General features: G+C 42.8%; 1 protein-coding gene across 3 annotated transcripts in view; it reads left to right on the plus strand.

Moving 5' to 3' along the window:
* The first annotated feature begins 2,997 nt into the window (after positions 1-2,997).
* The window catches only part of EDC3 (enhancer of mRNA decapping 3), a 39,636-nt gene continuing 26,001 nt past the window's right edge, over positions 2,998-16,632 (plus strand). Inside the window, exons 1-3 of one of the 3 annotated variants that reach the window (XM_060755521.2) lie at positions 2,998-3,099; positions 8,278-8,455; positions 12,759-13,072. In XM_060755521.2, the coding sequence (XP_060611504.2) occupies positions 3,036-3,099; positions 8,278-8,455; positions 12,759-13,072 (556 nt within the window). In that variant the 5' untranslated portion in view covers positions 2,998-3,035. The remainder of the gene's footprint in view (positions 3,100-8,277; positions 8,456-12,758; positions 13,073-16,632) is intronic. The other 2 variants (XM_060755524.2, XM_060755523.2) reach the window with 2 other exon arrangements.

The raw sequence follows: 16,632 nt of genomic DNA on the forward strand, positions 1-16,632 counted from the left end.
AAAAAATGACAGAATGATCTCAATTCGAGTGCAAGGAAAGCCTTTCAACATCACAGTGATCCAAATATACGCCCCAACCACAGCTGCTGAAGAAGCAGAAGTAGATCAGTTCTATGAGGATCTGCAGGAACTACTGGATAATACACCAAAAAGAGACATTATTTTCATTACAGGAGACTGGAATGCCAAGGTGGGAAGTCAAATGACAACAGGGATCACAGGCAAGCATGGTCTGGGAGAACAAAATGAAGCGGGACGCAGGTTGATAGAATTTTGCCAGGAAAACTCGCTGTGTATAACAAATACTCTCTTCCAACAACCTAAAAGACGGCTTTATACATGGACCTCACCAGATGGTCAACACCGAAATCAGATTGACTACATCCTTTGCAGTCAAAGGTGGCGGACATCCATCCAGTCGGTGAAAACAAGACCTGGGGCTGACTGTAGCTCAGATCACGAACTTCTTATTGCCCAATTTAGAATAAAACTAAAGAGTTCAGGGAAAATACACAGACCAGTTAGATATGATCTCACTAACATTCCTAGCGAATATACAGTGGAAGTGAAGAACAGATTTGAAGGACTAGATTTAGTAAACAGAGTCCCAGAAGAACTATGGACAGAAGTCCGCAACATTGTTCAGGAGGCAGCAACAAAGTACGTTCCAAAGAAAAAGAAAACCAAGAAGGCAAAATGGTTGTCTGCTGAGACACTGGAAGTAGCCCAAGAAAGGAGGAAAGCAAAAGGAAACAGTGAAAAGGGGAGATATGCCCAGTTAAATGCGCAATTCCAGAGGTTAGCCAGAAGAGATAAGGAACTATTTTTAAATAAGCAGTGCATGGAAGTGGAAGAAGACAACAGAATAGGAAGGACAAGAGACCTCTTCCAGAAAATTAGAAACATTGGAGGTAAATTTCAGGCAAAAATTGGTATGATAAGAAACAAAGATGGCAGGGACCTAACAGAAGCTGAAGAGATCAAGAGAAGGTGGCGAGACTATACAGAAGATCTGTATAGGAAGGATAACAATATCGAGGATAGCTTTGACGGTGTGGTGAATGAATTAGAACCAGACATCCTGAGGAGTGAGGTTGAATGGGCCTTAAGAAGCATTGCTAACAACAAGGCAGCAGGAGACGACGGGATCCCAGCTGAACTGTTTAAAATCTTAAAAGATGATGCTGTCAAGGTGATGCATGCCATTTGCCAGCAAATATGGAAAACACAAGAATGGCCATCAGACTGGAAAAAATCAACTTATATCCCCATACCAAAAAAGGGAAATGCGAAAGACTGCTCAAACTTCCGTACAGTGGCCCTTATTTCTCATGCCAGTAAGGTAATGCTCAAGATCCTGCAAGGAAGACTCCAGCAATACATGGAGCGAGAGTTGCCAGATGTTCAAGCTGGGTTTAGAAAAGGCAGAGGAACCAGAGACCAGATTGCCAATATCCGCTGGATAATGGAGAAAGGCAGGGAGTTTCAGAAAAACATCTACTTCTGCTTCATTGACTATTCTAAAGCCTTTGACTGTGTGGATCATAATAAATTGTGGCAAGTTCTTAGTGGGATGGGCATACCAAGCCACCTTGTCTCTCTCCTGAGGAATCTGTACAAGGACCAAGTAGCAACAGTCAGAACTGACCACGGAACAACAGACTGGTTCAAGATTGGGAAAGGCGTACGGCAAGGCTGCATCCTCTCACCCAACCTTTTTAACTTGTATGCAGAACACATCATGCGATGTGCGGGGCTGGATGAATGCAAAGCTGGGGTGAAAATTGCTGGAAGAAACATTAACAACCTCAGATATGCAGATGACACCACTCTGATGGCCGAAAGCGAGGAGGAGCTGAGGAGCCTTCTAATCAAGGTGAAAGAAGAAAGCGCAAAAGCCGGGTTGCAGCTAAACGTCAAAAAAACCAAGATTATGGCAACAAGAATGATTGACAACTGGAAAATAGAGGGAGAAACCGTGGAGGCCGTGACAGACTTTGTATTTCTAGGTGCAAAGATTACTGCAGATGCAGACTGTAGCCAGGAAATCAGAAGACGCTTACTTCTTGGGAGGAGAGCAATGTTCAGTCTCGATAAAATAGTGAAGAGTAGAGACATCAGACTGGCAACAAAGATCCGCCTAGTCAAAGCCATGGTATTCCCTGTAGTAACCTACGGATGTGAGAGCTGGACCTTAGGGAAGGCTGAGCGAAGGAAGATCGATGCTTTTGAGCTGTGGTGTTGGAGGAAAGTGCTGAGAGTCCCTTGGACTGCGAGAAGATCCAACCAGTCCATCCTCCAGGAAATCAAGCCCGACTGCTCACTGGAGGGAAAGATACTAGAGACAAAGTTGAAGTACTTTGGCCACATCATGAGGAGACAGGAAAGCCTAGAGAAGACAATGATGCTGGGGAAAGTGGAAGGCAAAAGGAAGAGGGGCCGACCAAGGGCAAGATGGATGGATGGCATCCTTGAAGTGACTGGACTGACCTTGAGGGAGCTGGGGGTGGTAACGGCCGACAGGGAGATCTGGCGTAGGCTGGTCCATGAGGTCACGAAGAGTCGGAGACGACTGAACGAATGAACAACAACAACAACAATATATATATATACACACACACAATCTATTATATTGTATTATTAGTAAAGCACTATAATATAATTATAATTAGTAATTAATAACTGGTAATCATGATCGATCATGATGATTGGCCCTCGACTCCGGAACTTTTCAAGGTGTTTCAGATCAATTCAGGAGTTGCTGTGGTTGTAGAGAGACTATTACTCCTCTAACACCAAGAAGGAAGCGTTGAACTCCAACCCCCATGATGCCACACCATGGGTCGCAACGGCTGGGGCTGATGGGAGTTGTAGTCCAATAGTCAGCCGCTTCCAGGGGCCGAGCAGGCTTTCTGCGCATGCGTGCTGCGAGTGGCACCTTCGCCTCTGGAGAAGGAAAGGCGTGCCGTGTCCTTTCTGCGCCTGCGTGAGCGCTGAGAGAAGGAGAAGCGGAAGTGACGCAGAAGAGCGGGGCAATGGCTTGTCGCTTCCGGTGTGAAGACGCTGTGAGGAAAAGCGGAGGGAGAAGCGAGTCAGTGAGTGAGTGAGCCGCTTTTGGGCCTGCTCGGCGCCTTATCCCCGGCCTAGAGTAGGGAGCAGGCCGAGGGAGGGCTTGGGGGCCTTCTCTTCCCTTCTGGGAGCCTTTGGGGCGGGGAGGAGGCCTCCCTTCCCCCGGGAAGGACCGCCCGGGGTCTCCTCGGCCTCGCCCCAGCCGGACCAGGCCTTTCGTTGTGAAAGGAAGGAGATTGAGTGACCTCCCCTGCCTCCCCCATTTAGCCAAAAGTTTGCAAACTTTTGGCTAAATGGGGGAGGCAATATATATTATTTTATTTATTTATTTCTCGTGTCAGAGCAGCCAGTCTATTATATTACATTTCTAACAGAACAAAGCAAACAAACAGAAAAATACACAACTTGTGAGTTTGGTAGTTGGTTAAATGTCCTTGGACCAGTATCTGGTCACTTGGAGTGCTTCTGGTGTTGCCACAAGAAGGTCCTCCATTGTGCATGTGGCAGGGCTCAGGTTGCATTGCAGCAGGTGGTCAGTGGTTTGCTCCTCTCTGCACTCGCATGTCGAGGATTCCACTTTGTAGCCCCATTTCTTAAGGTTGGCTCTGCATCTCGTGGTGCCAGAGCGCGGTCTGTTCAATGCCTTCCAAGTCGCCCAGTCTTCTGTGTGCCCGGGGGGGGGGGGGGGGTCTCTCATTTGGTATCAGCAATTGGTTGAAGTGCTGGGTTTGAGCCTGCCACTTTTGGACTCTCGATTGCTGAGGTGTTCCAGCGAGTGTCTCTGTAGATCTAAGAAAACTATGTCTAGATTTAAGTCGTTGGCGTGCTGGCTGATACCCAAACAAGGGATGAGCTGGAGATGTCTCTGCCTTGGTCCTTTCACTATTGGCTGCTACTTCCCGGCAGATGTCAGGTGGTGCAATACCGGCTAAGCAGTGCAATTTCTCCAGGGGTGTGGGGCGCAGACACCCCTTGATAATGTGGCATGTCTCATTAAGAGCCACATCCACTGTTTTAGCGTGGTGAGATGTGTTCCACACTGGGTATGCATACTCAGCAGCAGAGTAGCACAGCGCAAGACCAGCATGCAAGCAAGCAATATATAATATAATAATGTAATATTACAATCTTATAAATGTATTATATATAATAATAATAATAATAATAATAATAATGAACTACGGACAATGCAAACTTTTGGCTAAATGGGGGAGGCAATATATAATATAATAATGTAATATTACAATCTTATAAATGTATTATATATATATATATATATAATGAACTACGAACAATGCAAACTTTTGGCTAAATGGGAGAGGCAATATATAATATAATAAAGTAATATTACAATCTTATAAATGTATTTTATATTTATATATATATATAATGAACTACGGACAATGCAAACTTTTGGCTAAATGGGGGAGGCAATATATAATATAATAATGTAATATTACAATCTTATAAATGTATTATATATATATATATAAGACATTTATAAGAATGTAATATTACATTATTATATTATATATTTATAATGATATAAAATATTATTATATTAGTATTATATATTTATAATAATATAATATATTATTATATTGTTGTTGTTCATTCGTTCAGTCGTCTCCGACTCTTCGTGACCTCACGGACAAGCCCACGCCAGAGCTCCCTGTCGGCTGTCACCACCCCCAGCTCCTTCAAGGTCAGTCCAGTCTCTTCAAGGATGCCATCCATCCATCTTGCCCTTGGTCGGCCCCTCTTTCTTTTTCCTTCCACTTTCCCCAGCATCATTGTCTTCTCTAGGCTTTGCTGTCTCCTCATGATGTGGCCAAAGTACTTCAGCTTTGTCTCTAGTATCCTTCCCTCCAATGAGCAGTCTGGCTTTATTTCCTGGAGGATGGACTAGTTGGATCTTCTCGCAGTCCAAGGCACTCTCAGAACTTTCCTCCAACACCACAGTTCAAAAGCATCAATCTTCCTTCGCTCAGCCTTCCCTAAGGTCCAGCTCTCACATCCATAGGTTACTACAGGGAATACCATGGCTTTGACTAGGCGGATCTTTGTTGCCAGTCTGATGTCTCTACTCTTTACTATTTTATCGAGACTGGACATTGCTCTCCTCCCAAGAAGTAAGCGTCTTCTGATTTCCTGGCCACAGTCTGCATCTGCAGTCATCTTTGCACCTAGAAATACAAAGTCTGTCACGGCCTCCACATTTTCTCCCTCTATTTTCCAGTTGTCAATCATTCTTGTTGCCATGATCTTGGTTTTTTTTACGTTTAGCTGCAACCCAGCTTTTGCGCTTTCTTCTTTCACCTTGATTAGAAGGCTCCTCAGCTCCTCATCGCTTTCGGCCATCAGAGTGGTGTCATCTGCATATCTGAGGTTGTTAATGTTTCTTCCAGCAATTTTCACTCCAGCTTTGCATTCATCAAGCCCCGCACACCGCATGATATTATATTAGTATTATATATTTATAATAATTATAATATTATTATAAGGCTCTGGCATCAACCTGTCCAGGTGGTCCCAGTAGTCATTGGCTCATTGGGTGCCGTGCCCAAAGATCTCAGCCGGCATTTGGAAACAATAAACATTGCCAAAATCATGATCTGTCGACTGCTACTTACTTAGGTGATCCCTCGTAGTCTGAGGATGATGGTCCTCCAAGATCGGTGTCCTGGCGTTGTGTCCATAGGTGACTGTGGAGACTATTCTTGACCTGCATCTTCTCCCGCAGTGAGGGCATTGGTTTCCAGGTGGAAGGCAGTCCCGGTCGGGGTTGGCTTGACATGACTTCCTCTTGGCACGTTTCCCTCCTTCGCCCTCCATTCGTGCCTCTTCAGATTCTCCAGCACTGCTGGTCACATCTGACCTCCAGCTGAACCGCTCAAGGGCCAGGGCTTCCCAGTTCTCAGTGTCTATGCCAGGTTGGCTTTGAGCCCGTATTTCAATCTCTTTTCCTGCCCGCCAGCATTCCGTTTTCCGTTCTTGAGTTCGGAGTAGAGCAACTGCTTTGGGAGACGGTGGTCAGGCATCCGGACAACGTGGCCGGTCCAGCGGAGTTGATGGTGGAGGAGCATTGCTTCAGTGCTGGTGGTCTTGGCTTCATCCAGCAGGCTGACATTTATCCGCTTGTCTTCCCATGAGATTTGTAGGATTTTCCGGAGGCAGCACTGATGGAATCGTTCCAGGAGTTGCATGTGACGTCTGTAGACAGTCCACGTTTCGCAGGCAGATAGCAGGGTTGGGAGGAGAATAGCTTTGTAAACAAGCACCTTGGTATCCCTACGGATGTCCCAGTCCTCAAACACTCTCTGCTTCATTTGGAAGAATGCTGCACTCTCAGAGCTCAGGCGGTGTTGTATTTCATTCTCAATGTTGATGTTTGTAGACAGTCCACGTCTCGCAGGCGTACAGCAGGGTTGGGAGGACAATGGCTTTATAAACAAGCCCCTTGGTCTACAGATGTCCCGGTCCTCAAACACTCTCTGCTTCATTCGGAAAAACCGCTGCACTCGCAGAGCTCAGGCGGTGTTGTATTTCAGTCTCAATGTTGATGTTTGTAGACAGTCCACATCTTGCAGGCATATAGCAGGGTTGGGAAGACAATGGCTTTATAAACAAGCCCCTTGGTCTACAGATGTCCCGGTCCTCAAACACTCTCTGCTTCATTCGGAAAAACTGCTGCACTCTCTGAGCTCAGGCGGTGTTGTATTGACTTTTGTGGAGAGGTGACTGCCAAGGAAGCAGAAATGGTCCACATTTTCTAATTATATTAATATTATATATTAATATATAAACATTATATATTTATAATAATTATAATATTATTATAAGGCTCTGGCATAAACCAGTCCAGGTGGTCCCAGTGATAATAATGGGCACACTGGGTGCCATGCCAAAATATCTCAGCCGGCATTTGGAAGCAATAAACATTGACAAAATCACGATCTGTCAACTGCAAAAGGCCGTCTGACTTGGATCTGCGCGCATCATTCGAAAATACATCACACAGTCCTAGACACTTGGGAAGGGTTCGACTTGTGATTTTTTGTGATACAAAATCCAGCATAGAGATCTTTTTTGCTGTGACATACTGTGCTTTTGTGTCAGTAAAGTAATAATAATAATAGTCATTAGTGCAAACATTAGTTCCTCCCGGCTGTTAGGAATGGAGAGAGCTGAAGTCCTAAACACCCGGAGGGAGGGCCCAAGTTTGCCCAGGCCTGCATTAGTGTGTCTATGGAGGCCAGGCATAGCCATTAATCCAAAGGTTGTATTGCCATTATTATTATAGCATATAATATTATAACATAATAACTATAATAAACCCCTGAACATGAGCAAGAACTTCCTGACTGTGAGAGCTATTCAGCAGTGGAACTCCCTGCCCCGGAGTGTGGTGGAGGCTCCTTCTTTGGAAGAGTTAAAACAGAGGCTGGGTGGCCATCTGTCAGGGGTGCTTTGAATGCAATTTTCCTGCTTCTTGGCAGAATGGGGTTGGACTTGATGGTCCACGAGGTCTCTTCCAACCCTATGATTCTACTATTATTATTATTTAAACCTGGAATTTAAAAGGAAAAATCTGTTGGTGAAAGCCTCACTCATTTAGCCCAAAAGTTTTATTGTCATTATTATAATTATTAATGTTGTTGTGGTTATTATTATCATTTAAACCTGGCATTGAAAAGGGAAAATGGGTTGTTGATAGTGTCCCCCATTGAGCCCAAAGGTTTTATTGCCATCATCATCATCATTATTTAAACCTGGCATTGAAAAAGAAAAATGGGTTGGTGGTAGCGTCCCCCATTGAGCCCAAAGGTTTTATTGCCATTATTATTATTATTATTATTATTGTTATTATTTAAACCTGGCATTTAAAAGGACAGTGGGTTGGTGATAGTGTCCCCTATTTATCCCAAAGGTGGTGGTGGTGGTTGTTATTATTATTATTATTTAAACCTGAGATTTAAAAGGAAAAATGGGTCGATTATAGCCTTATCCATTTATCCCATGCCTTTCTAATATTATTATTTTCATTATTATTTCCTAATAATCATACTGTGTTTTTCCAATTTTACTGGGGTCCTACACTCCTAACCCAAGCAAATGTGGAGGATGGTCTGTAGAGTGCTGTGGGGCTATCACAATACATGAAGTTTTTTAGTGTCCCATTCCATTGACAGCATTTTTTTCTTACAGTGATCAAGGAAGCTATGGCTGCAGATTGGCTTGGAAGTGTTGTCTCCATCAACTGCGGAGAAAGCCTGGGCGTCTATCAAGGAAGAGTGTCTGCTGTGGATCAAGTCAGCCAAACCATCTCCTTAACACGGCCTTTCCATAATGGAGTGAAGTGCTTGGTACCCGAAGTCACCTTCAGGTAAATGCTCCTTCTGCCTCCTTCCTTAAGCCTTTGACAGGGAAACTTCTTCTAGTGCAGCATTTTTCTGCATGAAGCAGAGAGTGTTTGAGGATCGTGATGTTCGTAGGGATACCAAGGTTTTTGTCCTCTCAACCCTGTTATACACCTGCGAAACATGGGCCATCTACAGGCGTCACACTTAACTTCTGGAACGATTCCATCAGCGTTTCCTCCAAAAAATCCTGCAAATCTCTTGGGAAGACAGACAGACAAACGTCAGCATGCTGGAAGAAGCAAAGACTATGAGCATAGAAGCGATGATCTTCCGCCATCAACTCTGCTGAACTGGCTCCATTGTCCAAATGCCCTGTCATTGTCTCCCAAAGCATTAGCTACTTTGAGAACTGTTTGTGTGTAATGATTGCCACAATGGTAAACCCATATTTATGAGAATGTTTTGACTTCTGCCTTTGGTTTGGTTTTATATTTGCTTGCTGCATAACTGAAGTGTACAGTTGGTGAGGACAAGAGAGAGGGTCTTAATGTATAACTACTAAAATAAAGACTGAAAATAATGCATAACTACTAAAATAATGTATAAATATTAAAATAAATATAGCATCCCTCATCATCATCTCAAGATCCTGCAAGGTAGACTCCAGCAAGACATGGAGAGAGAGTTGCCAGATGGACAAGCTGGGTTTAGAAAAGGCAGAGGAACTAGAGGCCCAATTACCAATATCCGGATGCTGGATAATGGAGAAAGGCAGGGAGTGTCAGAAAAACATCTATTTCTGTTTTATTGACTATTCTAAAGCCTTTGACTGTGTGGATCATCATAAATTGTAGCATGTTCTTGGTGGTATGGGCATCCCAAATCACCTTGTCTCTCTCCTGAGGAATCTGTATAAAGGACCAAGTAGCAACAGTCAGAACTGACCACGGAACAACATACGGGTTCAAGATTGGGAAAGGCGCACGGCAGGGCTGTCTACTCTTACCCAACCTATTCAACTTGTATGCAGAACACAGCATGCGATGTGAGGGGCTTGACGAATGCAAGGCTGGGGTAAAAATGGCTGGAAGAAACATTAACAACCTTAGATATGCAGATGACACCACTTTGATGACCGAAAGCAAGGAGCTGAGGAGCCTTCTATCCAAGGTGAAAGAAGAAAGCTCAAAAGTTGGGTTGCAGCTAAACATCAGATGATGGCAACAAGAATGATTGACAACTGGGAAATAGAGGGAAAAGGTGGAGGCCGTGACAGACTTTGTATTTTTAGGTGCAAAGATGACTGCAGACACAGACTGAGGCCAGGAAATCAGGAGATGCTTCCTTCTTGGGAGGAGAGCAATGGCCAATCTCAATAAAATAGTGAAGAGTAGAGCCATCACACTGGCAACAAAGATTCACATAGTTAAAGCAATGGTCTTCCCCATAGTCACCTACAGATGTGAGAGCTGGACCAGAAGGAAGGCTGAGCGAAGGAAGAGAGATGCTTTTGAACTGTGGTGTTGGAGGAAAATTCTGAGAGTGCCTTCGACCGCCAGAAGATCCAACCAGTCCATACGTTAAGAAATAAAGCCTGACTGCTCATTGGAGGGAAGGATAGTAGAGGCCAAGATGAAGTACTTTGGCCATATCATGAGGAGAAAGGAAAGCTTAGAGAAGACAGTGATGCTGGGGGAAATGGAAGGAAAAAGGAAGAGGGGCCGACCAAGGGCAAGATGGATGGATGGTATCCTTGAAGTGACTATCCTTGACCTTGAAGGAGCTTGGGGTGGTGACGGCTGACAGGGAGCTCTGGCATGGAATGGTCCATGAGGTCACGAAGAGTCAGAAATGACTGAACGAACGAACAACAACAATAGCATCCCTATTTTGTGAACTTTAAGATCTTCCGGGGAGGTCCTCCTTTCGCTCCCACTACCGTCTCAAGTGCGGTTGGTGGGGATGAAAGAGAGGGCCTTCTTGGTGGTGACCCCCCGCCTCTGGAAACACCCTCCCCAGGGAAATTAGACAGGCCCCGCCCCTCCTTTAATAAGAACTTGAAGACCTGGTGGTTTCAACAAGCCTTTGAGAATGACTAGTTCTAGCTCAGCCCTAGACATTGCTGAATATGGCCTTATTCTTCCTGCCAATTACCCAGAACATTTCCTCTAATCGGCCCCGGAAATGAACAGCCATAGACCCTGCTATAGCACTGCATTTAATTCCCGGGCCCCTTAGAATTTTTGAGCTTGCACTAATCTTGGACCGGCCTTTTAAATTGCCTCGAACAGGCAGGATTACTTTTAATATATATGTGGTATGGCAACAATTTTTATGCTTTTATTGTTTTGATAATCTTATCGTTGTGTTCTTTACTCCATGTGTATTGATGATGTTACTTGGAAACTGCTCTGAGTCCCCCCCCCCCCCCCGGGAGATAGAGCGGTATATAAATAAAGTTTTATTTTATTTTATTACTAGCTTTCCTCTGCCACACATTGCTGTGGCCCTGTCTGTATATATGGATTTGTGTGTGTATATATATAGTTTATATGTGTGTATATTTGTGTATCTGTGTATATTTGTGTATCTGTGTATATATATGTGTGTATGTGTGCATGTGTGTGTGTAGATGTGTATATATGTGTGTATATATTTGTGTGTTTATATGTGTGTATATATATTGTGTATATGTGTGTGCTTGTCTATATGCATATTTGTGTTTATATGTGTATGTGTGTATGTATATATGTGTGTATGCAGATGTATGTGTGTGTATATTTGTGTGTGCTTGGTTATATATATATATATATATATATATATATATGTGTGTGTGTATGTATGTGTATGTATGTGTGCATGTGTTTATTTATTTATTTAGTTATTTATTTTTCAAACTTATATGCCGCCACTCCCCTATGGCTTGGAGCGGCTTACAAAACAAACTGGAATCTAACACAAATTAAAAACAACAGATCAAAGGTCAAAAGCCTGTTGAAACAAATATGTCTTACAAGCCCTGCGGAAGGCTGATAAGTCCCGCAAGGCACGAACTTCTGGTGGCAGAGTGTTCCAGAGCGATAGTACCACTACTGTAAAGGCTCTGCGTCTAGTTGCTGTTAGATGCAAGGTCTTGACACTGGGAATTTCCAATAGATCTTGTTCCTCAGAACGGAGGGATCTCTGGGGTTGGTATGGGGTGAGGCGGTCCCTCAGGTACATCGGCCCCAGACCATGCAAGGCCTTAAAGGTAAGTACCATCACTTTGAAAGTGATCCGGTGCTCAGTTGGCAACCAATTCAGCTGTAGTAAGATTGGTGTTATGTGGCATATCATCGGAATTCCTGCAAGAAGCCGAGCAGCTGCATTTTGTACCAACTTGAGCTTCCGGATCACCGACAGAGGAAAGCCAATGTAGAGGGCGTTACAGTAGTCCAGTCTTGAGATGACCGTGGCCTGGATCACCGTAGCTAGGTCGTCCCTGGACAAGGAGGGGGCCAGCCGTCTAGCCTGCCACAGGTGAAAAAAGGCCTATCGACAGCCTCTGCGTCCAGTGGGATAAACCGGTCGAGGACGGGCCTGACAAGTGGCCACGGAGTCTCAAGTTCTCTCTCTGTATAAATTGTGGCGGGAAGGTCCCGGTGCAGTAAAGAGATCTTGTCTGCGAAATAGCTCCGAAAAGCTTCAGCTTATGTATATGAGTGTGTGTGTATATATAGTGTATTTTTGAGGTTTTAAGTCTGTTTTGTTGTGGGGGTTGTATTTTTAGGGGTGATGAACACTCGTTGTACTGTTAGGTGTATTGCATCAAAATTTTGTGTCAATTCGTCCAATTGTTCCTGAGTTATGTTAATCCCACAAACGAACATTATATTTAGAATTTACGGCTTCTAAATTCCAACAATACCGTTTTCTCACCTGCTAGACTGTTAGCGAGCAAGTGATACGTTTCTGCAGAAGTAATAATAATAATAATAATAATAAAACTTTATTTATACCCTGCTACCATCTCCCCAAGGGACTCGGTGCGGCTTACATGAGGCTGAGCCCACAATACATCAGCAAAAAACAACAACAGTAATACAAAACAATAAAATAAAACTCATAAACAAAAAATATGCAGTAAACATCAACAATAACACAACAACGTTTAAAAAATCTATGGCTGGGCCAAATGCAATAGTTAAAATTTTAAAAACAATGCTGAGCATGACCAGGTGAAATATAACTAGGATAGAATTTTCGGAGAAGAATGGGGCGCGCAGAGAATCCTAGTAGGCTTTGCCACAAATGACACCTCTTGTTTGGGCCTCTTCCTGTTTTCAGGGCCGGGGATATTGCAGAACTGAAGATCCTGGAGATTCCGGGCGCGGATGATAATGGACAATGTGGAGATTTCCAACAAAATGACCGTGGTATTTTAAGCATTGGATGCCAAGGAGACGCCAGCCAGAACGGCACAGGCAGATTGCTGAGGAAACCTGTGAGCAGTGCCCCCCAAAATATCCCCAGGAGAACGGACACGAAATGCCAGGATGTTGCCATTTCCCCGCAGCAGCACCTTTGTTCTAAGAGCTACGTGGATCGTCATATGGAATCCTTGAGCCAGTCCAAAGGCTTCCGTCGGAGGCATAACTCCTGTGAGTATCTTGACGGCACGGCATGCTTCTTCGGTTTTGTTATGAGAATGGTGTAATTCTGTTTACGCTGCAAATTTTCTCTAAGAGATCCCCAGTTGGGCCAGTAGACTATAGTAGTAGTAGTAGTAGTATTAGTCGTCATAATAATAATAATAATAATTTTATTCATACCTCACCACCATCTCCCTGAAGGGGCTCAGAGCGTCCAGAATCACTTAGGGTCCTAGTTTTAGAGGTGGTTACATCCTCCATAAATATAGATTTATTGAATGTTGTAGCAATGAAGCAAAGAAGTAATATACATTATTGCAATTACATAATTGCTTTACTTTTGGTCTTAGGGACCTTTTGCCTTTTGCTGTCTATGAAGCTCAGCCTGTGTCCTTAGGAGACATCTTAGGCGTCATCCATGAAAGTTCAAAGAGGCCTTTGTGATGTCATTTGCTTGGCCATAAAGGCCCATGGACCTTACCAAAGTGTAGGGGCTCATTTTCAAAACGCTTGCAGAAGTGTTCAGTCTTGAGTGGGAAATGCCAGGAACCTTCTGTTAATGTTTGATATTACAGAGACAATAACGTTGCTAGAGCGGTGTGGATGTGCTCAGTAATTATCTTTTTTATTGGGCTTCAAACGGTGGTTCCTTTTATTTGAATGTCATTGTGAGTAAAAGTTATGAATGTGTTTTAATGTCTGTTATAATTGGTAACCATGGATATATGGTTTAATATCCTTCTATATAGCTCACCCAAGCTACGCACACTGAATCTCATTATACTTACTGTGTTTAATTATGAATTTTGTGTGCTATTCTTTGCTAACATATTGCTTCTCAGACTTAAAAGCTGGCTTCACAGCAGAGAAGGTCTAAATAATCTATTTTACTAGCAACAGGACTATTAGAAAGGTTTGTTTATTTATTTGTTTATTTGCTGCATTTATATACTGCTTTTCTCCCCCTGAGGGGACTCAAAGCGGTTTCCAACATAATAATGGCAAAATCCAATGCTGTACATACATGTGAAAGCCAAGACATATAATAATAAATAATAATAAAACTTTATTTATACCCCGCTCCATCTCCCCCAGGGGGACTCAGAGCGGCTTACATGAGGCCACGCCCATCAATATAGTACATACATTATAAATCAAAACATAACAATACCTGAAAATAAAATATATAAAATGCAAAAAAATTCAATATAATAAGTGAAACAACCACAGTATAAAAACAAGCAATTAAAAACAAGATATAACTAGACAATAACATATAACTATAAATTAGAAACCTAACCATATTACAGTATATACTCGAATATAAGCCGACCCAAATATAAGCTGAGGCACCTAATTTTACCCCAAAAAACTGAGAAAACGGATTGACTCGAATGTAAGCCTAGGGTGGGAAATGCAGCTGCTACTGGTAAATAAAAATGGATACCAATTCAATTACATTAATTGAGAAATTAGTAGGTTATATATTTTTGAATATTTACAAAAATGGTAATTTAAGATAAGACTGTCCAACTCTGATTAAATGATTATTTACCTTCTTCAATGTAAAGGTGCTTACGTATCCTTCCAATAATAATAGAAAGTAATATAATAAATATAATAATAATAATAAAAAGAGTAAAATAATGAATGTAGCAATGACAACAATTATACAGTAGAATAATAAATGTAATAATAATAAATAGAATAAAATAATAAATGAAAATAATAACAATAATAAAAATAATAAATAAGCTTGACTCGAATATAAGCCGAGGGAGACTTTTTCAGCCTAAAAAAAGGGCTGAAAAACTAGGCTTATACTCGAGTATATAGTGTAAACATAAAATATAGAATGACATTTGAACATAAATATCAGATTAAAAAATATTAAAACCCACCGGTTAACAACACAATTTAAAAACAGTTATTAAAATCACGCCATCCAAAATCAAATTCCTAGTCATTCTATTGGTCTGGTCACAATTCCTTATTCTCTTATTCCACTAAACATTGCTATCCAAAAACTTACTCATGTAACCACGTTTTTACTTTTTTCCTGAAGGTCAGGAGGGAGGGGGCCGCTCTAATTTTACTAGAGAGGAAGTTCCATAGCCAAGGGGGCACCACTGAGAAGGCCCTGTCTCTTGTACCCACCACTTGTGCTTGCAAGGAAGGTGGGATTTAGAGCAGGACCTCCCCAGACGATCTTAGCCTTCGAGGTGGGTCATAGAGGGAGATAAGCTCGGACAGGTAAGCTGGGCCAGAACCATCAGCACTTTGAATTGTTTTGGTAGATGGATTGGCGCTTGCTTGTTTCCTTCTCTTCATGTTTCTGTTTAATGGTTTTAATTGATTTTAAGTTCATAGTTATATGTAGTAATTAGTTATTATCATTTCTTTGTGTACTGTATATTGACATTTAATATTTGCCATTAGACTGTTGTAAACCACCTTGAGTCCCCCCAGGGGTGAGAAAAGTGGCATATAAATACAGTAAATAAACAAATAAATAAATGTGTTCCGTTCACTTTCCGAATTCCTCGATAGAGCTAAAAGGTGTTCAGATACTTTGACACACCCATTCTAGCTATATTTACATTCCATGACACTATCTGAATCCCTAGGATGCCCTTTTTCTTATCAGCTAGTTTGGGGTTTTTTAATGTGATGTTTGGATGAAACTTGCCTCAGAATTACACTATTTTTTAAAAGAAAATGCCAGGAGTCTTCAGTGACCAAAAAAGTGGGGTCCAGGTCCACATGGGGTGCATGGACCATGTTTTCCCTATATCCACATCACATAAATAACAAAAGATCAGACCAGTTAATGTTTCTTGGCTATGTCTGTGTTGTGAGAATGTCCTGCTCCAGGCTAGGGTCTTAGATGAGAGGTCAAGGGGACAGTGAGGTGTTAGCTTTGGGAAAAGAAGGGGATGGAGAAACCCAAGGAGGTCATCGTGCGATGTTGCTGAGTCTTGTTATTGGAGGTTCTTGCTTTCTTGCATTGCCCCACCATTGTCCTTTAGAAGCCCTGAGGTTTGCGTGCAATGGATAGGGACACGTTTGCCTCTTCATCATGCTAGTGTGAAAGGAATCGATAAACAAAACTGGCCTTGTAAGGTCACACAACAATGGCATACGTGCTGGGCTGGCACTCGGCTCTTTCACGCGAAGGCTGGCAGTGCAGCCTTGAAAAGAGGTCTTGCAGGAAATCCGCCCGCATGCAGAGCCACCCTGCCCACTTGGTCTGTTGCTCAAAACTGATGACTGGCTTCATCTGGAAGCCCTTGTTTACCTTTTCTCAGGGAGGGTCTCCTGCTCTACTGGTGGGCTGCCAAGTGATTCTCCATACTACAACATACCCTAAATGGTTCTGGCCCTGCATATCTGTCCGAACGTATCTCTCCTTATGAACCATCCAGGAATTTAAGATCTTCTGGAGGGCCTTTTCAGTGGTGGCCCCTCGGCTATGGAATGCCCACCCCAGAGATATTAGATCGGCTCCCGCTCTCCTAACATTCCGAAAAAAAGTCAAAACTTGGCTTTGTGAGCAGGCTTTCTCAAAT

Source organism: Anolis sagrei, chromosome 9 (genome assembly GCF_037176765.1).
Source record: "Anolis sagrei isolate rAnoSag1 chromosome 9, rAnoSag1.mat, whole genome shotgun sequence".
Taxonomy (NCBI): domain Eukaryota; kingdom Metazoa; phylum Chordata; class Lepidosauria; order Squamata; family Dactyloidae; genus Anolis; species Anolis sagrei.